The sequence below is a fragment of the Bos taurus genome, chromosome 4 (genome assembly GCF_002263795.3).
Source record: "Bos taurus isolate L1 Dominette 01449 registration number 42190680 breed Hereford chromosome 4, ARS-UCD2.0, whole genome shotgun sequence".
Classification (NCBI taxonomy): Eukaryota; Metazoa; Chordata; class Mammalia; order Artiodactyla; family Bovidae; genus Bos; species Bos taurus.
Window position 1 is genome coordinate 8447065 of NC_037331.1, and position 24939 is coordinate 8472003.

The following is a 24939-nucleotide window of genomic DNA, read 5'->3' on the forward strand; positions in this document are numbered from 1 at the left end:
AAGATTCTTCTGCAAATCTATAGCCATCATCTCAGATTTTTTATTAATCTGTTTATTATCAATTTTTGGCTGCGCTGGGTCTTCGTTGCTGCCTGCGCTCGGGCTTTCTCTGCTTGTGGCGAGCAGCAGCTACTCTGCAGTTGTGGTGGGCAGCCTTCTCACTGTGGTGCCTTCTCTGGTGGGGCTTGTGGGTTCAGTAGATGTGGCATATGGGCTAAGTGGCCCCATGGGCATGTGAAACCTTCCGAGACTTGGGATCAAACCTGTGTCCCCCAAACCTGCATTGGCAGCCAGATTCTTAACCACTGAGCCACCAGGGAAGTCCTATCTCAGATTTTATTGCTAAAACCTTGTGGGTCTGCCTGCCCTAAGGCTCAGGTCATTTAAAGCTGTCTCCCTGCACCATCGACCACCACCTTTTTCAACTCTGTGCTTCCTCATCCCAGTAAATGCCACTACAGTCCCACAGTGAAAAAGCCAGTTAATTAGTACATTTATGGGGTACATGAACTTTACATAGCAGAGGAAGTTAAACAGTGTTAAACGTGACCAGAAGGGTACACTGTCTGGACATTCGGACTTTCTCATCCTGGCCCTTGTGCTGTGAGTCACGGGCGGCTGCGAGCAGGGGAGAAAATGCTGGAGCCGAGAGCTCACGTTTCAATCAGCAAGAGCCAGATGCTCCAGACACTCTCATGTACTCGGATTCTTAACAAGTGCTCCCTGGGTGCCAGGCAGCCTTGGAAGTGCCAAAGACACAGTTGCGAACAAAGCAGATAAGCCCGTGGTTTATGAGGCGTCCGTGCCAGAGGGGAGACAGGTAGTAGACAAATTACAAGTCAGCGCGAATGGAGCAGTGGGGGTGGGTTCCTGATGGCCAAGGTGAAGAGCTAGGATTTTTACTCGAAGTGCAAAAGGAATCAGTGAAGGGTTTTTGAGCAGAGGAGGAAACTGATATTGTATATTTTCTGAAGGACCTGCTGGCTACAAAAAGTCACGAACCTGTTTCAGAGATGGAAAGGGGCTTCATCTCAAGTGTGAACTCTTCTTGATTGATAGTTTCTGCCCAGGACTCTGGGCTGAGAAGGGTGCATAATAGCAAATCCAGGCTCAGGGAGTAATTATTTTCACACCAGTTATCTTATGGACTCTGTGGGAGAGGGAGAGGGTGGGAAGATTTGGGAGAATGACATTGAAACATGTAAAATATCATGTAAGAAACGAGTTGCCAGTCCAGGTTCGATACACGATACTGGATGCTTGGGGCTAGTGCACTGGGATGACCCAGAGGGATGGTATGGGGAGGGAGGAGGGAGGAGGGTTCAGGATGGGGAACACATGTATACCTGTGGTGGATTCATTTTGATATTTGGCAAAACTAATACAATTATGTAAAGTTTTAAAATAAAATAAAATTAAAAAAAAAAAAGTGATGCCATAGACATGGGCTGTAGGCTTTTCCCCATAGGTCTGTTTATAACTGACCAAGGATTTGATATGCAGAAAAAAAAAAAAGTCATACATATGGCCAACACTATAAAATAAAAATTTTAAATAGCCAAAAATCATGATAATTACTGAAAATGTAAACTAATAATTCAGCTCTTCCCCCATAGGCAAACCTGTTGGGGGGAGATATCTTTATAAATTGTAGAAATTCATTTCAGTGCAAGGAAGGGTCTGTCTATACAGACTTTCTGGGTATCTGCTTGAAGAATTTCCCATTTATCTTCACTAGAGGGCATCCATAATGAGGGAGACAAACATTGTCCAGGAAATGCCAGAGAAAATGTAGTGAGATTACATGTAGTGAAATTCTTCTGATAATAATTGTGTGCGTGCATGCTCAGTCACTTCAGTCATGTCTGACTCTTCTTGACTCCTTGGACTGTAACCCACCAGGCTCCTCTGTCCCTGCAATTCTCCAGGCAAGAATAATGGAGTGGATTGCCATGCCCTCCTCCATCTCCCCGACCAAGGATCAAACCTGAGTCTCTTATATCTCCTGCAATGGCACTTTACCACTAATGCCACCTGGGAAACCCCTTGATAATGACTATGGAACAATAACTCTTTTGCTAATGTAGAGGTGGAAGGAAAAGAGCTTGTTTGTTTTTTTTATTTAAGATTTTCGGTTCAGTTCAGTTCAGTCACTCAGTCGTGTCCGACTCTTTGCGACCCCATGAATTGCAGCACGCCAGGCCTCCCTGTCCATCACCAACTCCCAGAGTTCACTCAGACTCACGGCCATCGAGTCAGTGATGCCATCCAGACATCTCATCCTCTGTCATCCCCTTCTCCTCCTGCTCCCAATCCCTCCCAGCATCAGAGTCTTTTCCAATGAGTCAACTCTTCGCATGAAGTGGCCAAAGTACTACAGTTTCAGCTTTAGCATCATTCCTTCCAAAGAAATCCAAGGGCTGATCTCCTTCAGAATGGACTGGTTCGATCTCCTTTCAGTCCAAGGGACTCTCAAGAGTCTTCTCCAACACCACAGTTCAAAAGCATCAATTCTTCAGCACTCAGCTTTCTTTACAGTCCCACTCTCACATCCATACATGACCACTGGAAAAACCATAGCCTTGACTAGACAGACCTTTGTTGGCAAAATAATGTCTCTGCTTTTCAATATGCTATCTAGGTTGGTCATAACTTTCCTTCCAAGGAGTAAGCGTCTTTTAACTTCATGGCTGCAGTCACCATCTGCAGTGATTTTGGAGCCCCCCAAAATAAGTCTGACACTGTTTCCACTGTTTCCCCATCTATTTGCCATGAAGTGATGGGACCAGATGCCATGATCTTCGTTTTCCGAATGTTGAGTTTTAAGCCAACATTTTCACTGTCCTCTTTCACCTTCATCAAGAGGCTTTTTAGTTCCTCTTCACTTTCTGCCATAAGGGTGGTGTCATCTGCATATCTGAGGTTATTGATATTTCTCCCGGCAATCTTGATTCCAGCTTGTGCTTCCTCCAGCCCAGCGTTTCTCATGATGTACTCTGCATAGAAGTTAAATAAGGAGGGTGACAATATACAGCCTTGACGTACTCCTTTTCCTATTTGGAATCAGTCTGCTGTTCCATGTCCAGTTCTAATGGTTGCTTCCTGATCTGCATACAGATTTCTCAAGAGGCAGGTCAGGAGGTCAGGTATTCCCATCTCTTTCAGAATTTTCCACAGTTTATTGTGATCCACGCAGTCAAAGGCTTTGGCATAGTCAATAAAGCAGAAATAGATGTTTTTCTGGAACTCTCTTGCTTTTTCCATGATCCAGCATATGTTGGCAATTTGATCTCTGGTTCGTCTGCCTTTTCTAAAACCAGCTTCAACAACTGGAAGTTCATGGTTCAAGTATTGCTGAAGCCTGGCTTGGAGAATTTTAAGCATTACCTTACTAGCGTGTGAGATGAGTGCAATTGTGCGGTAGTTTGAGCATTCTTTGACATTGCCTTTCTTTGGGATTGGAATGAAAACTGACCTTTTCCAGTCCTGTGGCCACTGCTGAGTTTTCCAAATTTGCTGGCATATTGAGTGCAGCACTTTCACAGCATCATCTTTTAGGATTTGAAATAGCTCAACTGGAATTCCATCACCTCCACTAGCTTTGTCCATAGTGATTCTAAGGCCCACTTGACTTCACAGTCCAGGATGTCTGGCTCTAGGTCAGTGATCACACCATCGTGATTATCTGGGTCATGAAGATCTTTTTTGTACAGTTCTTCTGTGTATTCTTGCCATCTCTTCTTAATATCTTCTGCTTCTGTTAGGTCCATACCATTTCTGTCCTTTATTGAGCCCATCTTTGCATGAAATGTTCCTTTGGTATCTCTGATTTTCTTGAAGAGATCTCTAGTCTTTCCCATTCTGTTGTTTTCCTCTATTTCTTTGCATTGATCACTGAGGAAGGCTTTCTTATCTCTTCTTGCTATTCTTTGGAACTCTGCATTCAGATGTTTATATCTTTCCTTTTCTCCTTTGCTTTTTGCTTCTCTTCTTTTCACAGCTATTTGTAAGGCCTCCCCAGACAGCCATTTTGCTTTTTTGCATTTCTTTCCATGGGGATGGTCTTGATCCCTGTCTCCTGTACAATGTCACGAACCTCATTCCATAGCTCATCAGGCACTCTATCTATCAGATCTAGGCCCTTAAATCTATTTCTCACTTCCACTGTATAATCATAACGGATTTGATTTAGGTCATACCTGAATGGTCTAGTGGTTTCCCCTACTTTCTTCAATTTAAGTCTGAATTTGGCAATAAGGAGTTCATGGTCTGAGCCACAGTCAGCTCCTGGTCTTGTTTTTGCTGACTGTATAGAGCTTCTCCATCTTTGGCTGCAAAGAATATAATCAATCTGATTTTGGTGTTGACCATCTGGTGATGTCCATGTGTAGAGTCTTCTCTTGTGTTGTTGGAAGAGGGTGTTTGCTATGACCAGTGCATTTTCTTGGCAAAACTCTATTAGTCTTTGCCCTGCTTCATTCCGTATTCCAAGGCCAAATTTGCCTGTTACTCCAGCTGTTTCTTGACTTCCTACTTTTGCATTCCAGTCCCCTATAATGAAAAGGACATCTTTTTGGGGTGTTAGTTCTAAAAGGTCTTGTAGGTCTCCATAGAACCGTTCAACTTCAGCTTCTTCAGTGTTACTGTTTGGGGCATAGACTTGGATTACTGTGATATTGAATGGTTTGCCTTGGAAACGAACAGAGATCATTCTGTCGTTTTTGAGATTGCATCCAAGTACTGCATTTCGGACTCTTTTGTTGACCGTGATGGCCACTCCATTTCTTCTGAGGGATTCCTGCCCGCAGTAGTAGATATAATGGTCATCTGAGTTAAATTGACCCATTCCAGTCCATTTCAGTTCGCTGATTCCTAGAATGTCGACATTCACTCTTGCCATCTCTTGTTTGATCACTTCCAATTTGCCTTGATTCATGGACCTGACATTCCAGGTTCCTACGCAATATTGCTCTTTACAGCATCAGACCTTGCTTCTATCACCAGTTACATCCACAGCTGGGTATTCTTTTTGCTTTGGCTCCATCCCTTCATTCTTTCTGGAGTTATTTCTCCACTGATCTCCAGTAGCATATTGGACACCTACTGACCTGGGGAGTTTCTCTTTCAGTATCCTATGCACAGCCTTCCCCCTTATCAAGATCCCCGACCAGGGTGGTGCATTTGTTCAGCTGATAAACCTACATCATTATACCTCGGAGTTCATCATTGAGGGTTTTGCTTTTGGTGCTGTATATTATGTGGGTTTGGACAGATGTATCAGGACACATGTTTACCATGCAGAGTAATTTCACACTCTTGAAACAATCCTGTGTCCTCCCCTCATTCATCCCTTCCTCCCCACTAGCCCCTGGCAACCAGTGATCTTTTTATCGTCTCTAGTTTTTTGCCTTTTCCAGAAGGTCTTATAGTTGGAAGTGTGCATGTTTTTTAACTGCTAGTTAAAGGAACTTCGATCCGCTGGTGCTGCTGTCAGCATTGTGCATTGCTGAGGTCAAACTTCAAGTCTCTTCCAGTGGAGACATACAGAGATGTCATGGTGTCATGGCTGCGAGCCTTGACTCCACATCCAGACCACCTGGGTTCAGATCCCAGCTCTCCTGCTTGTGAGCTATGTGACACAGACAAGGTGCCCAGTGTCTCAGTGCCTTGGTTTCTCTGTGTGTCAAATGAAGAAGATCTTATCCCCTCGCCCACAGTGTTGTTATGTGGACTAAATCAAGTTGCAGACCAATAGGACACAGGACATGTGTGCTAAATATCAAATAGGAGGCTTGGATCACCCAGCTCTTTGGTAACAAGCGATAAACCAGGAGCTGAATCCTGGTTCAGCCTCTGCCACTTGCCTGTATCATGACCTCAGGCAACTCAACCTTTCTAACCTCAGTTTAGTCATTGGTAGAAAGAAGTGATCAGACCACAGTATGTCCCCTACATACGAACGAATTCTATTCGGAGAGTGTGTTCTAAATCCAGTTTGTTCATGAAGCCCAACAAAGTTAGCCTAGGTACCAAGCTAACACAATCGGATATAGAGTACTGTACTGTTATAGGTTTATAAGACTTTTCACATAAATAATACATAAAAAGCAAACAATAATGAAAACATTTTTAATCTTAGACTATAATACCTTGAAAAGTACAGTAGTGCAGTATACAACAGCTGACATACAGGGGCTGCCATCGAGTGAACAGGCAGGAAGACTGACTGGAGGAAGGGGAGGAGGGGGAGGCGGTGGGGCTGAAGGACTGTCAGCAGGAGGAGACGGGGCAAGCTGCAGCTTCACTCACACCTGACATCCCTTGCTGGAGCCAGACACACATTCATATCTTTGAAAGTTCGCACCTTGAAGGTTCATATGTAGGGGACCTGCGGTACTGATGGCTCACATTTCCCCTCGAAGGTGCCGTCTTCCTGGTCTCTTTCCCCCTGTGGAGAGTTTGCATGGAGGCATGGTGGGGATGCATGGAGACCGAGACACAAAATCTTTCTTCTCCTTTCTTTTCTGGGAGCTATAAGGATTCCATCTCATTGGTGACTAGTACACTTTGTGATAAATGCCCAACAGATTAAACTGGCAAGAGAAGTGTCCTGTAAGTTTTAGGTTGAGAAAGGTGTGGCTGGTGTGAAGACCTCAGCTGGGAATATGCACACACAAACCCATATCTGTATGTTTATCTGTTAGGAAAACCAAATGCCATAGGAAGTAAGAATGTTCAACGAATAGAGTTGATGTCTGTTTCTAGAAGTTGCTCAGAGATTGTTCTTTTTTTCTCCGTTTAATTAATTTATGTATCTGGGCTGTGCTGGGTCTTCACTGCTCTGTGCAGGGTTTTCTCCAGCTGCGGTGTGCAGTTTTCTCCTTGTGGAGGCTTCTCTTGTGTTGTGGAGCTCAGGCTTTAGTAGTTGCAGAGCATGAGCTCAGTACTTGAGGCTCCTGGGCTGTAGAGCACAGTCTCAATTGTCGTGGCACACGGGCTTAGTTGCTCTGCAGCATGTGGGATCTTCCCGGGCCAGGGATCGAACCCCTGTCTCCTGCATTTGCAGGTGGATTCTTTACCACTGAGTCACCAGGGAAGCCCAGAGATTGCTCTCTGAAAACACACACTGTTGGTAATGAAAGGATGATTTGCTGCAGCCAGGTCACGGCAGGACGTTTCAGTCCCCTGTTTCCAGGACTGAAGATGGCTACTCGGCCTTTGCAGGAAACCCCTCTGGGTTTTGCAACAGGGCAGTATGATTCTGTTCTGAGTTAACGTGTCACATCAGAGCCTCTCGCTGGTAACGCTGGGGCTGTGTCAGATCACAGCCAGTATATATTTGGGGGATAGCAAGTGTTTTAAAGCTGTGAGTTGCAGTTGTGCAGACACACGAACTTTTCTAAAATGCCTTTTTGGATTACTGTGCTTTTTTGGAGCTGAGACATCTAAAAATCCCTGTATTTTGGAACAAGTGTAACCCTCTCTGGGATAGACTCTCATCTGCCTGTGTGAATGCCTGTTCAGTCCCTCAGGTGTGTCCAATTCTTGGCGACCCTGCGGACTGTAGCCTGCCAGGCCCCTCTGTCCATGGGATTCTCCAGGCAAGAACACTGGAGTGGGCTGCCGAGCCCTCCTCCAGGGGATCTTCCCCAGGGATCAAACCCAGGTCTCCTGAGTCTCTTGTATTGGCAGGCAGATTCTTTACCACTGAGCCACTTGGGAAGCCCCAAACTCTCATCTGTTATGCATGAACTCTTACTTCCGGTCTGAGGACTATAGATATTTTAGATCCAGCTTTTCTATATCTTGGCCAGAATATCAGCTGAAACGTTGACCACTGGCTTGGTTTTCCTAATAACTATAAGAAAGTCAATTTTGCATACAGATCCTTTTGAACGCCTGTAAATAGAATTTTCTCCTATGGATGGCCCCTTGACGCTGGCTTCCACGAGTCACTGTAGGCTGTGGATGACTTGTAGGTTTTGTGCGCCGATTTCCCAGAGTGCCTGGCAAACAGTATGTACATGAGAAGTATTTGTAGAGCCAGTGAGCGAATGAGGACTACTCATGTCTTCTAAAGGATTCATGGCTATAGTCTGCCACATAAGCAATTAGAGGGATAGTTGGGAACATCAGAGAGTGATCCATGACTTTGTTTACTGTTCATCCTCGCAGAGGACTGGACCCTTTTTGCTCCACTGAAACTGTCTTGGGACAGGCATCAGGTTCAATACCTGAGCCAGATGATAGCTGGGCCACAGCTCTTGGCTTCAGTCGTTACTACTTTCTGACAGGCTCAGGAGGCAAGAGTAAATGCATTTGTTAAAATGCAAAATAACCCTAACGAATGGAAATTTTGAATAGATGAATATATGGTTTAGAGGCATTCATTATAAAGTACATCTAACATTTCCTAGGGCATTTTGGACGTACTCATTTTTATATTGATTTACAGTTATTCCAGGATATTATTTAAAAATTCACTGCTATTAAATCCAAAAAAAGAAAGAGAAGTGTTCTTAAAAATCCTGGATTAGCCTTCCAAGTCCCTTGAACATTATTGGAGTTTTTAGTTGGTTGGTTTTTTGACTACTTATTTATAAGTTTTCCCATTGTTGAAGTTAAAACCATAGCAGTGTCTTATGAGATCCAAAAAATATGCTGGTGAGAAGGAGATACGGAAAATAAAAATTAAAAGTACCCTCCTAGAGTATATAGTATGTACATATAAGCAAATGGGAAAATTCCAGTTTAGGTTTTATTTGTTTTCTCACTGCCTCAAGCCATTCAGGTTTAGTTCTTTTTCTTCCCCTTGCTCTTTGCTCTCTTATTTTTAATTAATTTCTTTATTTAGAGCATACTTGCTTTACAATGTTGTGTTAGTTTCTGCTGTACAGCAACATGATTTGACCATATGTTTACGTATATACCTTCCCTCTTGAGGCTCCTTCCCACCGCCTCCCATTTCACCCCTCGAGGTCATCACAGGGCGCCAAGGTCATCGCAGGGCGCCAAGGGCATCACAGGGCGCCGAGGGCATCACAGGGCGCCGAGGGCATCACACGGCGCCGAGCTGAGCTCACTGGGCTATACGGCAGTTTCCCACTAGCTATCTGTTTTGCACATGGGAGTGTATATATGTCAGTGCGACTCTCTGAATTCATCCCACCCTCTCCTTCCTACCCTATGTCCACAAGTCCATTCTTTATGTCTGCATCTCAGATGTAGCTCTTTTAAGCTGGGAAAGTTCAGAATGTATAGCATTGTTCACCAGTATTTTCCCATGAAATTGCAGCGAATCACTGCCTATAAGCATGGCGGTGTGAGCAAAACCTTTCCAGCCTCTGTCCCCCACCCCCATCACATCGCAGAACAAGCTATTTCTTCTCTCTGAGCTCTCCTCCCTGGCTCCCTGCTGGGTGCGACCATCCTCTGCCGTCCCTGCAATAAGAGGAGAAGGTGAAAATCAGCCTGCAGGTTTAAATTAATTGCACTTCTCAGTTACACTGTGAGTTAGCCAGTGCTTTAAATCACCGCATTCTAAACTTCTAGTTTAAACATAATTGAAAAGAGAAAGCTGACGTTAAAGTAGTGACAGAATAAACCTAACTAAAGGAGAACAGTGTGAGGCACTCCTAATCAAATACTGGAATAATCTGTGAAAATCGTGCATAAGCAGTTGACTGTTTTATTAAATACACCTCTTCCTGATTTGGGACGCTAATTTAAGCCCCTTTTTGTTTTCAAAACTTACCTAGTGAATTAGGTTGCTTTCATGCTAATGGAACATTATTTTTACTTATGATGCAATTGTTCTCAAAATAGAATTTAAAACGTCTAATTCTAAACGTTATCAGAAAATGTTGGAAATAGCTCTGTTTGAAATTGTGTGCTTTGACAGTTAAGATCTGAACGATGTTGATGCAAGAGATCAGGTCTTGTGTGTTACCGGCACTAGCTTAGATATTTGAGTTTATCCTGTCTTCATTTGGAAAAGAAAACAGATGCAGTTAGTGGCGCTGCCTCTGGGCTCCCAGGGGACTGTGTCCATATCCACAGTGAAGCACTTTTCACCGTGTTGGTAATTCTGTATTTACTTTCTGGGCCACCGAATTGTAAGCAGGATGTCCTCATTTCTGTGTGCCCGTGGTGCATGGGGTGCCTGGCGTACGAGCCAGTGGCAGGTGACATTTGCTAGAAGAATTTAGAGTTTGACGTCCCTTATATGTGGAATCTAAAAAGAAATGAGACAGAGGAACTTAGGAAACACACAGAGACTCACAGACAAAGAATGAACTTACAGTTGCTGGTGGGAGGGATGGGGGAGGCGATAGTTAGGGAGGTAGGGATGGATTATACACACTGCTGTATTTAAAATGGATAACCAGCAGGTCCTGCGTAGAGCACAGGGAACTCTGCTCAGTGTTACCTGGCATCCGGATGGGAGGGGAGTTTGGGGGGGAATGGGTACATGTGTATGCATGGCTGAGGCCCTTCGCTGTTCACCTGAATCTATCACAGCATTGTTAATCAGCTGTATCCCAATACAAAATAAAAAGTAAAAAAAAAAAAGAGTTCATGTGAGTAGTGACGGAAAGTAAAGGAGGAAGACTTTGTTATTTTTTCCACTTTCATGTGGCATGTTTTGCTATCAATTTTGGCTCTTTTATGCATAGCTAAAACTGATGTATTTCTGAAAAAAAATTTTCTATTAGCATATCCTGTCAAACTCTAAATAGAGGCAATCCTTAGAGCTCATATTTGTGTGCAGTCCTTAATTGCTAAGAATGATAATTTATTAGGAAATGCAAGATTGTATTAATGTTATCTGGAATGGAATTCTTCTTCCTTCCTGAAATGATAGCAAATTATTAAAATTGCACGTGGGGAGTACAAAGTCAAGGAGATCAAATTTGTATTACAAGGACATTTGAGGTAATTAATTTTTTAAATATATCTTGCTTTTAAAATACCAGACTATATTTATTATACATAATAGTAATTTTTCTAAACCTCCATAAAAAGCTATTCTTGCCATTTCTCCTTTCTTTGTCAGTTAATTCTCAAACCTAGAATACGGCTTTACGTTTCTGTTCTACACCAACTGACTGAATTATGTTGGGTCTTATGTAATGCAGTCTAGTAGAGAATAAATGCAAATGTTACACATTCTTGTGAATCAAATAAGTACATAATTGCTGGTGAGCGTTTTTGCCTGTAGCTTTAAAACAGTGACTCTTTGTAATCAGGGCTACTCCTCAGCTGGTGCACACCACTGAAGCATAATGGCTAGTTTCTGTACTGATTGGTCCAAGCCTTGCAGAGTATCAAATATTTTGACAACTACCTCTGCTTAAAAGATGACTGAAACCCATGCAAATGTCAAATAGCTTCTGAGTCATCATGGGAGTATTAATGCATTCTCAGAGTAATATTACCTGATGCGAAGAGCTGACTCATTGGAAAAGACCCTGATGCTGGGAAAGATTGAGGGCAGGAGGAGAAGGGGATGACAGAGGACGAGATGGTTGGATGGCATCACTGACTCGATGGACATGAGTTTGGGTAAACTTGGGGAGTTGGTGATGGACAGGGAGGCCTGGCGTGCTGCGGTTCATGGGGTCGCAAAGAGTCGGTCATGAGTGAGTGACTGAACTGAACTGATGAAATTCCAAATCTTTGAAACATGGAAATTGGAGAGTGATAAGTGCTGCACAAGCCACCCCAACGCCTACCTTTCTGTCACCCCATGTCCAGTTCATCAGCACATCTTACTTGCTCTACCTTGAAAATGTTTTCAGCTTGTCTTCTCCCTCTGCGTTCACTCTGTTGCCATAGCCCGTGTCGCGTCCTGTCTCTCCTAGACTGTTGTGATAACCTTTATCGATCTCCCAGCTTCCGTCTTTGCCTCCAATGGTAGTGTATTCAAACAGAGGCCAGAGTGAACCTTTAAAAAAAATTCTAAATCACAAGCTAAAGGCCACAGAATCTGCGTGAGCCAGCCCTCCACCCATCTTCCCGGGCTGCCTGCTCCAGCCACTCTGTTCTTCCAGGTTCACATCCCGTCCTGGAATATGAGCGGCTTGCAGGCAAGAAGGTCTTCTCTTTGGTTCTCTCCCATATCTTCCATTCCAAGAAGTATATTGGCCCACAGTAGTTGCTCAGTGAATAGTAGTTGAATGAATGAATCATTGCACAGATTTCTAGTCATTTCTTTTGAATAAACTCTGTATTTAGAGATAGGAAGCTGAGTATGTTCTTAAATTTCTTTTTGTTCTTTTTATCTAACAGTGTTGTTACATGTGAAACATACCAAAGCAAAAGCAATATAAATCATTTGGATTCTCTTCTTAAAAACTTATAATTCAAAGCGGATAACATCAACAAAAGGTACCAACTAATATAAAGCCAAATTAAGTCTATTAAGTATTAAATTATAAAAAGAAATGAGATCAATATGAAAAAGAAATCACTTAATTCTACTGTATGCACAAATCCTTTCTAAATGGAAAGATTTTAAAAAATAAACATTTTTCTGAACCTTTATCAAAGTACACTTTTTCCTATATTTTATATTAAAAGCTATGTTAGGTGGAGGCTTAATCACTAAGTTGTGATCAACTCTTGCGACCCCATGGACTATAGCCCTCCACGCTCCTCTGTCCATGGGATTACCTAGGCAAGAAACTGCAGTGGGTTGCCATTTCCTTCTCCAGGGGATCTTCCTGATCCAGAGATTGAACTCTGGTCTCTAGCATTGCAGGCAGTCTACTGCATTGAAGGCAGATTCTTTACCAAATGTGCCACCAGGGAAATCCTTAAAAGCTAAGTTTAAGAGACACTGGCATGTCTCACACGCTAGCAAAGTAATGCTCAAAATTCTCCAAGCCAGGCTTCAGCAGTACATGAACCGTGAACTTCCAGATGTTCAAGCTGGTTTTAGAAAAGGCAGAGGAACCAGAGATCAAATTGCCAACATCCACTGGATCATCGGAAAAGCAAGAGAGCTCCAGAAAAACATCTATTTCTGCTTTATTGACTATGCCAAAGCCTTTGACTGTGTGGGTCACAATAAACTGTGGAAAATTCTGAAAGAAATGGGAATAACAGACCACCTGACCTGCCTCTTGAGAAACCTGTATGCAGGTCCGGAAGCAACAGTTAGAACTGGACATGGAACAGCAGACTGGTTCCAAATAGGAAAAGGAGTACGTCAAGGCTGCATATTGTCACCCTGCTTATTTAACTTCTATGCAGAGTACATCATGAGAAACGCTGGGCTGGAGGAAGCACAAGCTGGAATCAAGATTGCTGGGAGAAATATCAATAACCTCAGATATGCAGATGACACCACCCTTATGGCAAAAAGTGAAGAAGAACTAAAGAGCCTCTTGATGAAAGTGAAAGAGAAGAGTGAAAAAGTTGGCTTAAAGCTCAACATTCAGAAAACAAAGATCATGGCATTTGGTCCTATAACTTCGTGGGAAATAGATGGGGAAACAGTGGAAACAGTGACAGACTTTATTTTGGGGGGCTCCAAAATCACTGCGCAGCCATGAAATTAAAAGACGCTTACTCCTTGGAAGGAAAGTTATGACCAACCTAGACAGCATATTAAAAAGCAGAGACATTACTTTGCCAACAAAGGTCCATCTAGTCAAGGCTCTGGTTTTTCCAGTAGTCATGTATGGATGTGAGAGTTGGACCATAAAGAAAGCTGAGAGCCAAAGTATTGATGCTTTTGAACTGTGGTGTTGGAGAAGACTCTTGAGAGGCCCTTGGACTGCAAGGAGATCCAGTCAGTCCATCCTAAAGGAGATCAGTCCTGGATGTTCTTTGGAAGGACTGATGTTGAAGCTGAAACTCCAACACTTTGGCCACCTGATGCGAAGAGCTGACTCATTGGAAAAGACCCTGATGCTGGGAGGCATTGGGGACAGGAGGAGAACGGGACGACAGAGGATGAGATGGTTGGATGGCATCACCGACTCAGTGGACATGGGTTTGGGTGCACTCCGGGAGTTGGTGATGGACAGGGAGGCCTGGCATGCTGCGATTCATGGGGTCACAAAGAGTTGGATATGACTGAGCGACTGAACTGAACTGAGCGTGTGTAAGTTAAATAAATAACAAGGATGTATTGTACAGCACAGAGAGAGATAGCCATTATTTTGTAATAACTTTAAATGACATGTAATCTATAAAAATATTGAATCCCTATGTTTTACACCTGAAACTTCTATAGTATTGTAAATCACTGTTCTTCAATGAAAAAAAAGTTGTTTGATAAATATTCTTGTGCATATATTTTTGTTCACTTGACTTTTACGTTCAATTCACTTTTTGGGTAAATTCCTATAAGTAAAATTGCATAATCAAAAAATATTTTAAATAAATGGAAAGATACAATATATTTTTATATAGAAAAATTATATATCAGCCTTTTCAGATAAATACATATTTCAATGAAACTCCACCCAGGTTTCCAGTGGGATCTTTGTTTATTGTGTTGATTGACTGTTTTATTTGAAATTCACCTTCCTTCGCCACCCAACCCAAAGTGTCCCTCACACTCTACATCAGACCTCCATGTTTTATTTGGTAGAACACCATCTTTTCCCTCAACTATATTGGGTTATAACTGACAGCACTGTGTAAGTCTGATATATACAACACAGTTATTTTATATGTGAATATATTACAAAATGCTGCCATAAGTTTGGTTAACACAGCCATTACTTCACATAGTTTCAATTTTTTATTTTGTAGTGAGAGCTTTAAAAATCTACTCTCTTGGCAACTTTCAAGTAAATATGCAATGCAGTATTGTTAACTGTAGTCACCACGCTTTACATAACAGCCCCAGAACCTATTCATCTTATAACTGGAAGTTCATACCCTTTGACTGCTTTCATCTCTTTGCCCATCTCCAGCCTACACCTCAGCCAGAGCTGTGGTCTGCTCTCTGCTTCCACGAGTTTAAGTATTTCTTTAGATTCCACACAGAAGACAGATCGTGCAGTTTCTGTCTTTGTCTGACTTATTTTGCTTAGCATGCTGCTGCTGCTGCTCAGTCACTTCAGTCGTGTCCGACTCTGTGCGACCCCATAGACAGCAACCCACGAGGCTCCCCCGTCCCTGGGATTCTCCAGGCAAGAACACTGGAGTGGGTTGCCATTTCCTTCTCCAATGCATGAAGGTGAAAAGTGAAAGTGAAGTCGCTCAGTCGTGTCCGACTCTTAGCGACCCCATGGACTGCAGCCCACCAGGGTCCTCCGTCCATGGGACTTCCCAGGCAAGAGTAGTGGAGTGGAGTGCCATATGACCTCATGTTCTAGAGAATATACAAACATTCCAAGTCCTGCACTACAACAAGAATAAAGGGAGTCCTTAAAGTAGAAGAAAAGGACCCCAGACAAAAATGTGGAAACGTAGGGAGAAATGAAGAACCCAGGAATGAACTAACATGGATGGACTTGGAAGGCATTATGCTATGTGAAATAAGACAGAGAACAACAAATGCTGTATCACTTATATGTGGGATCTAAAAAAATACAACAAACTAGTGAAAATAACCAAAAAGAAGCAGACAGATGGATACAGAGAACAAACTGGTGTTTACCGGTGGGGTAGGGGGTGGAGGAGCAGTGTAGAGATGGGGAATTGGAGGCACAAACTGCTGGGTATAAGATAGGCTCCAGAATGTATCATAGAAACGGGGAATACAGCCAATATTTTGTAATAATTGTAAATGGAAAGTAACCTTTAAAAACTGTATAAAATTTTTTTTAATTAAAAATAAATATTTTAAAATGTTAAAAAAAAAAAGAGAGATGTCTTCATTGAGAAAACAGCAGGTTTCACTGGACTGGTGTGGCAGTATTCTTCTATAAATGTGCCTATAGTTTGCAGGTTTGGAACTTGGATTTCTTTTTTCAACCCAGTTAAAACTTATTCTAAGAGAGAATTACTAGGAAGCCAGGTTATGAAACAAGCCACTCTAGACAAAAGAAAACAATCTTTCGTTGCTTAAAGTGTTAAGCTCTTGGTTGACTCTTTATAACTGTTTAATCTGAGGTGAAGACCTAGTTTGTCTAGCATAACTATGGCTAAATCCAACAGTAACATTTTAAAAGTTTTTTTTTTTTAAACATACTGTCAATATGGACATTTGAAATAAAGACTGTTTATCATTTTTCTTTTTTATTTCAGAACGCTTTACCCTGTACAGCTCTAAAAACCTTAGACAAGCATGGAATAAGTAAGTTTTTAATGCAGATTATGCTTTCTCTTTCTCTCTCTTAATTTTTGAAACTCTCCTGATAAGTTTCTCATGACATTCTTTCATTTGTTCACCCAATTATCTATTCATCCATTCGTTTAGCCACTAGACAGTTATTTAGTCCTATTCGCCAGCCCCTGTGTTTCACCTGAGCCAACACTCTTCTATGAGCAGAGTGAGGTTGTATTCATTGCTTTAGAGTTGTTAATTTTGAAATTCACTGTGGTGTCTCTTCTTCTAACTAGATTCCAAGAAATGTTTTAGCACCCTAAAATGATGTTTCTTAAGTACAATATATCCACTGACTTTCTGATCTGATTAATGTTGGTGACAACCTTTGAGCTAGATGAAACTGATCTTTCAAATGTTTTCAGTTTACCTAATTTTTTTTCCCCTGAGCCTTAATGGGAAGCTAAGTACATGTGCCACTTGGAGTATATGTACACTGTTGATTTAATTTCTATTTTGTCATCACACCTTGTTGAAATTGTTTTATTGATTGGTTTCAAAATTTGGTGACGTCTGATGATCTGAGTGTCTCAAGTGATTCAGGGATTTTGGTTTTTTTTTTTTTTTTTGTAAGCCAGACTGCTAGTAAATCTTTGAAAGTTAGGAAGCAGAGTAATTGAGTCACTCCCATTTGATTGTGAGCATCACATCTCAAGAATTACATTGGGGGGAAAGGTAACTGGTTCTGCTTTGATTAAGTTAACTATTATTTGTCATAACAAAATTTTGTCTACAGGGAATTTAGTGTTATTGTCTCCCTTTTTACTCTTTTGACATGTTTAATTTTATATGTCATCAATTATGGGAAAAAATAGAAGCTTTTTATAATAAAAATGCCTTTAATCAATGATGTCAGTAGATAACATCAGACAGCTTATTATGAGGAACTCATGAAATAAATACATTAAATTCTTCAGTGGATTCTTTGAAAGATTTGGCAGTTTATTTTGATTAAATTCATACTTAGAAGAACACACCATATAATTATTTTTGTCTAACACAGAACTTCACATTTCCCATTTGAAAGGTCAGTTCTTAATATCTACAGAATCTCCCCTGGGCAGCACGCCCTCAGCTGGGTGGGGACATTCTGTGTGTGTTCCTCACCCTTTTAACTTCCTCCACCCTAGCTTCACCGATCAGTGGTCTAACATATTTTAATTAAGTGCTTTCATATACCAGGTACTATCTTCAGTATACAGTTCCCGTTTTAATTAAATCATCAAACACGTTTCTCATAACTGCTCAATAGTTTTGACCAACCTGGTATCCACTTTATGAAACAATTCTTGATAAAGCAGTTGAATCTCTTAACTCCATCTCTGAAGTAACAGAAAAACTGGCAGATCTATACAGAGTAGCGTCTGTGGAGAACAGCCTTCAGTTTAGCTAACCCTCCATTTCCTTCCTTCAGAGGGACAGAGCTGAAATGACTTACAAATGGGCCGGGAAAATAAATGGCAATTTTTATCCACTTAGAGTAGCTGAGAAAGGACAGGGCAGGAAGACATCAAGATTTTCTTGGATGTGTTTGTTCTGTCATCCTTGGTGTTACAAAGTGGCTGTAACAACTCAGCAGCATTTCTTCAAATGACAGTGTCCCGAACCAAAGCAGGAAGCAAAGTAGACAGCACTAAGGGAACTTTCTCCCCATCCTGCTCGTATCAGGGAGGAATATCTTGGAGATGCCCAAAGAGATTTATCCCTATGTCTCTCTGATGGGGCGGACCGCATACCCTCCGTTGGCTGGGCATTGGTGAAAAGGGAGGGGTGGACCGCTTTGTCCCCGGCCCTGACATCTTGCTGCCTGTAAGGCAGGGTTTTGTTAGTAGGGAGGAAACAGTTAGGTACAGGCAGTCCATGATAGCTGCCACCATGATTCGAAAATGCTGTCTATTGTAGTAAACTAAAGTACATCTAGGTAGGCTTTTCTTTAATGCTCAGTTACCTTTTCTTCTTCTAAATAAGTCAGTTTTAATATTTTAGTGCATATTCATTCAGATTCCAAAATTGTGTATGTTACATGTGAGAATACAAACATGCTGTTTTATCACGTGCTTCATCTCAAAAATAAATACAGTTCTTCTATGTCAACAGGAAAGAAAGACAGGGGAGGGGAGGGGAGGGCAGTTGACGATGCTACATGATGTTGGGTCCGCTGTCCTCCTGTGGATGGCACCCAACAGCATCTACACCTGACCCACTCCAGTCTCTCATCTTCGCATCTTATATTCAGCACCTACCATCTGTATGCCCAGATGGACGGCCTCTTTTTGTTCAGCCATTCATGGTGACTAGTGGGACGCCTCTCAGAGGAGATACTTTTGTCCATTTACGTCACTCTGTCTCAGGAGAAGCTAGGCTGTCTCGTGTCTTTCAAAAAGAAAAAACAATGGAAGTACTAGTCAAGCTTTGCATTGCTTTGCTTCATTCTCACCACCTAAGACCTGATGCTTTCCTTTCTCTGAGAGGTGCTGTTCATGTCACGGGTCTTGTTTTTCAGTCGCTAAGATGTGTCTGACTTTGCAGCCCCATGCACTGCAGCAAGCTCGGCTCCTCTGTCCTCCACTATCTCCCAGAGTTTGCCCAAACTTATGTCCATTGAGTCGGTGATGCTATCTAATTATTTCATCCTTTGCCGCCCCCTTCTCCTTTAGCCTTCAGTCTTTCCTCTATAAGGATTTTTTTCCAATGAGTCAGCCCTTTGAGTCAGGTGGCCCAAGTATTGGAGCTTCAGCTTCAGCATCAGGTCACAATAAAAGTGATAAACATCACTAACAAAATTAGGCTGGCTAACCCTCCAGTATTGCTGCTGTAGAAATTTTGAAAACTGGACATTGTGCTCAATCTCGAATTTTTTCTTCAAAGATGCTAGATTTAGTAAATATGATTTTACTTTTGAGGGCAAATAATTCAGAATATGATTTTTCACAAAATAAGGACGCCGTTTCTCTTTAAGGTGTCACTTGAGAAATATTTTTTATTTGCGTTTTCTGTGAACATAGGATTTATATTTTTGCTACTAAAAACAAGTTCTAAAAAACTAAAGGAAAGATGTATTTTTATGTCAAGTCTTTTAAATCATTTGATAGAATTGCAGTTAATATCATTATTTATACAGTCACATATGCCTTTTTAAAAAACCTAGGATTAATTCATAGTCATTTAATAGAGTCCCACCCTTAGATTACTTTAAAAGCATTTTAGGGAAAATATTAAAATTGAGCTTTTGAAGTAATGTTTTAAAATTATAAACATGGTATGTTTAGAACCATGCTACTTTCAAATCCCCACAAGTCTTTTGTTGTTGTTGCTGCTGCCTTAAGGGTTTATTTCACAAAACACCAAGTAATAGATTCATCACTAAAAATATTATAAAAATATGATTTTCTGGTATCCGTCATGTACTGAGCCCTTAAAGTGATACTGGAGCCTCCAACCAATTTGAACCCAATGTGATTTACAGAGAAGTAAGAATTCTGAGATATGAATTATATTATTGATCCTTCCTCCAAATGGACTTGTGACCTTGTAACCATCATTGACATGTCAACATCTCTGCCTTAAGAAGGGAGTCTGGATTTGGAAGAATGGCATTTAAGGACAATTAGGCAAATGCTGGCTTTCTCCTTTGCTGCTAACTAATTTGCTCGTCGACAGCACAATTACGAAACCAAAGCAATTGCTAAATTCTCTTGTACAGCAGTAATAGGCTCAAAATAAAGTGAACTAATTTGCAAGGGCTGGTTTGAATTCAGTTTAGACAGGTTAATATAAGATGAGCAGGTTAAGAGACAAGTGTAAGTCACTGTTCAGAATTAGGAAACACTGTCTTTAAGAATATGTATTAACACAGCTGTTTAAGCTAGTGGGTATGTTAACCTGCCTAAGAGTAAGAATTTCTTGAGAAATGAAGCCTTACATCTCTTTGAACAGCTGTAACAAGTGACCCAGTTTATTTTGGGACCAAGTCTGCCCTAGGTAACTCCCATGCAATTCCCTGCTGACTTCATTTATACCAGTGACCATGGGCATAGTTTTATCCTTTGAAAGAGTTTTTTAGTATTCTGGTGAAACAATGCAGTGATCAGAGAAAAATATCAAAAAGATTCAGCAGATATCTAAACTGAAAAGGACAATATAAAGAAGAAGTCTTAATTATAGGATCGAGAATAATAAATACATATTAATATAGAAAAGAAGGTCCTTTTATTCCTTCCTACTGGAATTTTATGATCCATGTGGTTTCTCTCTTGCTTGAAGGGGATTTTGGACTAAAGGGAGACAAATCTTAATTTTATAAATACATGTTCTGTTTTCCAGTGGCCTTCAAAACATTCCATTTTATTTCCTTGGAGTTATAAAGAGTCCCCCTATTTTTCTTCCAGATCTCTCTATTTATAGTTGTCTGACATTGGCATGCATGTGCAATCAACCAAGAATTCCACCCACTTAAAAGATCTTTTATTATTTTGGCTGGAGAAGAAGCCTTAGTATATATTATCCAGCAAAGTTAAGGGTAGGATTCCAGGAATGCATTTGCTTGTTTTGGAACTTTTTAGCAGCTGAACAATTTTGGAGGTTTGAAAGTAGCAAAAAGAGAGCTAAGGATAAACCACCAAGTCAGATTTGGAAAACAAATTTCATGGCTGATAAAGCAAAGCATGTCCACAGACACTGAACAGGTGTTAGCCAGCCTTTTCTACTCCCTCCACCTCCATGCTTTAGTTCTGCTTATAAGCCTTCTAGTTAGTAAGTCCAACTAGATTTCTCTAAGAATTCAAAAAAAGAAAAGATGACACTTTAAGATGTGCAATAAATTCAGAGACATTACAATGAGAATACCCTTACGGAAATGCAAAAATAGAGACGATAACATGCATGTATTGTCAGATACCAGTAGAGTCGCAAACCCTCATTTAGGAGCTTTAGAAGTGTTTTCTTGCTTGGCATTCTTGAACTTTCTTTGAATGTTTTATCTAATTGGATGATTAACTTCCAAAACATATTTTTAAAGTGGCAATGGCTTGCTAGAAAGTTGTGTTCCGTGTTCATAAAGCACAATGTATTTAAAATAATATTTAGAGGAGTAACATAAATCTCACTCTGTATATTTAAATTGGTGGTTCTCTACTGTGTATTTCTTATCATATGTTATTGCATTCCATTAAGATACAAGTAGGTGACTTCTCAAGAAAGAAAAGCCCTGTTTTCTACTCTGCCTTATTGTTCGAAGTCGACCTAAAATTTTCTAAAGTAATAATGTATTGCAGAGGAAGTCCAAGCTTTCGATTTCTCTACAGTTGCTTAGAAATCTTAGAGGAAGGTAAGAACAGTTTTTGACACTAGGGGGAGCAGTTGAGTTGAGCCAGATCTTGGAATCCTCTTTTTCCAGTTTCACTTTTTTTTTTTTTTTCTCATTGTTGATCATTTTTGTTATAATTCTGTTTACTTCAGAGTAACAGTTTTAATATATTTAGTGCCTGGAGATTTCTTCTCAGCATATTTTCAAAGAGATTGTTCTTTACATCGTCCATCACCTTTTTAGGGATGGGTTTATTAAGGCGACAAGCAGTAAAACGGACAGTAAAGCAGACATTTTGGAATCCCTTTCTCTTCACTCAGAGGATGAACTGAGCTGCAGTTGTCGACTGCCCAGCTCTGGGGATTTGAGCCTAGCATCGGAGGCTACCAGGGATGTAGTTCCTCTCCACACCCTTAAAAATGTGATTTTTAACACTTGGACAGTCATATCCAAGCAGGTCTCTTGTCCTGACCTTGGACACCCATACATGGTATTGTTCAGAAGCTCCTGGTCTCACCTGCCTGCTTACAAAAAAAAAAAAAAAATCACAATTCAGAGCAGTTTCTGGGGTGACTTACTTTCAGAAGGATGAATCATTAGTTCAGTTACTGAAAGCATTATGGAGGTGTAATGTTTATCTGATCTATTAACCCCCTTGCCACTGAACAGAGAGAAATTCTTCTAGAAAACCAAAGAGTAGATTCTTGAAGGGGAAAGAGGAGGAGGTCCTCAAGTAGGAAATGCCTTCCAGGCTCTGGTGGGAGTCAAAGAAGACAGCATAAAAGTCTGTCCAGAGATGCACGTTGGAGGCAGCTACCAGGGGATGAAGAGAAGGCCGTCTAAGCAAAAGCTGGCAAATCTGTCAAAGGCCTAGCCCTGATCACTGATAGTAGCTACAGCATAAAGTGATAACATGTGAGAGGCACCTGGTAAAAGGCCTGACGTACACTCACTAATCCATAGTCCTGATGCTGCTGCTGCTAAGTCGCTGCAATTGTGTCCAACTCTGTGCGACCCCATGGACTGCAGCCACCAGGCTCCGCCGTCCCTGTGATTTTCCAGGCAAGAGTACTGGAGTGGGTTTCCATTGCCTTCTCCGAGTCCTGACTGTGATGGGTAATAAACCATCGGACAGCCCTTTGCAATATAGAATTGGCTCTCACGTATGTTGTGCCATCTTCATATGCTTATAACAGTATTGGAAGGTAGGGCAGATATTATCATCTTTACTTTATAGCTTGAAATAAAAAGCATGCTGAGGACATTCAATCCATGCTATTGAGAGTTACAACTTAGATGGTATGCCCCAGAGTGAATCTTAGGAAATATTGTCATTTTGAAAACCCTGATATTCAAACAGGGTTATCGGTGCCTGATTTTTTTTATTGTTGTTGCTCTCACTGTGACTCTGGGTCAGGAGATCTCTTCTGGGGCGTGGTGTCGTTCATTCCAGGTCTAGGTTTTCAGCAGTGGGAGAGCGGGGATGGAGTACAGACCCGATTTCCTCTCTCCTACGGAATAGTGTTTGTAGCAGACTGACCACCCACGCCATCAACAAAGGTGTCTCCTGCCACTGCTGGGTAATGTGCCATTGGCATGAAGGCGGGTTGGTGACAAGACAAGGGCTGGAGATGAAGGGCCTGCCAGCCACCCACTCCGACCCTGCTGGTGGAATTTGTTGCCCATTCCACACAACTCCCACTGCCCCAAGAAATTATCTTCTGTCATTTCGTGTCATTGCCAGATTTCTCATCCATGTCTTTCTTTGTGTAGCAAAGAATTCGCTGACATTAGTAACTCCTGGTGACGGCTGAGGGCAGGCCCCGTGCCATTTGCTACATTTTAGGTTTTTCGTTTCCTTTCTGATAGGCAGAAACCATCCATCTTCCCTCTTACTAATTGGCAGTACGTGCCAGGCTTGGGAGTTGGCAATAGCCGTTGTTTTTCATCCTTTCAGATTATGTGTTGGACTGTTCATTCAAAAGTACACACTTCTGGTGCAGCTAAAACCTTCTTTCTCCCATCAGCTTATTAAGGGATAAAACCCAACCACACTTCTGAAACAGCAAAGAGTTTCCAAGAGCAGCTGGGCTGCTCGTTTCCCTGAAAGGACGGTAGAATTAGGCTTTCTTGAACTGTTCTCCAAAACAGATCCTTGAAGTGTGAACTGAGGAGGTTGTCTGCTTCTCCACAATATAAAATGGTGTATTTGTATTCTGTGGCTGCTGTAGAATATTACCACAAATTTATTGATGTAAGACACCACAAATGTATTGTCTTCTCTTGGGCTCAGCTGGTTTCTTTGATCTCGGTCTGACAAGGCCAAAAACAAGGTATTGGTAGCTGGTCCCTGTCTCAGGGCTCTTGGGGAGAATCTGCTTCCAGCCTTATTCAGATAGTTTGCAGAATTTAGTTCCTTATGGCTGTTGGACTGAGGTCCCATTTCCTTTCTGGTTGTCAGTTGGGGACCTCCCCCAGCTCTTGAAGGCCGTGTATATTCCCTGTCATCATGCCACCTCCTTCTTTAAACCAGCATCCATGCAACAAGTCTCCTCATACTTCAAACTCTATCTCTCTCTTGCCCTTTTGTCCCATCTATTCTGCCTCCAGGAAGAGAAAGGTCCCTTCTTCCAAATTGTACAATCCAGCTTAACCTTTCTATTTTAAGACCTTAGTTGCACCCTCAGGATGGGTCCCTTTTGTTTGAAAAGTAACACATTCACAGGCTTCAGGAATGGATGGGTGAGAGGACATCATTGGGCCTTTCTGCTTTTCATGAGTTTTACTGGGGTTTCCTACTCAGTGATGAGTTGTACTGGGGTTACCTATTCAGTGATGAGTTGTACTGGGGTTTCCTATTCAGTGATGAGTTGTACTGGAGTTTCTTCCTACTCAGTGATGAGTTGCGGGGTGAGGCAGAGCAGAGAAGGCAAACCCAGCCATCATCCGGTCAGACACTGCCTGTTTTGCCCAATCTCTGGCTAATCAGGTGACAAGCATAGGTCCCTGACCCTAAAGGTCCCATATTGCCTGGTTCACATTAGCTCCGCTCAAAATTATATATAAGGAAAAAATCTGTTTCCATCCTAGCAAAGAGAATAAAAGAGATTATTCTCAGGAAAGCTCATCGTCTCTTGAAAGTAAAAATTTGGCCTGACGTTTCTTTCACCTGTAGGTCAGTGCCATCCAGCAGAACCTTCTCTGTTGATGAAAATCTATAATCTCCACTGCCCAGGGCAACAGCCATTAGCCCACCGTGGCCACTGAGTACTTGAAATATGGCTTAGGAACTGAATCTTAAATTTCGTTTAAATTTAATTACCGTAAGTGCCCTACATACCAA

At 41.6% G+C, this 24939-nt stretch overlaps 1 protein-coding gene across 12 annotated transcripts in view; it reads left to right on the forward strand.

Annotated features, from left to right (window-relative positions):
- CDK14 (cyclin dependent kinase 14) overlaps positions 1-24939 on the forward strand; it is a 678396-nt gene that overhangs the window by 508959 nt on the left and 144498 nt on the right. For all 12 annotated transcript variants that reach the window (XM_059885775.1, XM_059885772.1, NM_001206776.3 and 9 more), the window contains one exon: positions 16213-16261. In XM_059885775.1, coding sequence (XP_059741758.1) covers positions 16213-16261 — 49 coding nt within the window. The remainder of the gene's footprint in view (positions 1-16212; positions 16262-24939) is intronic.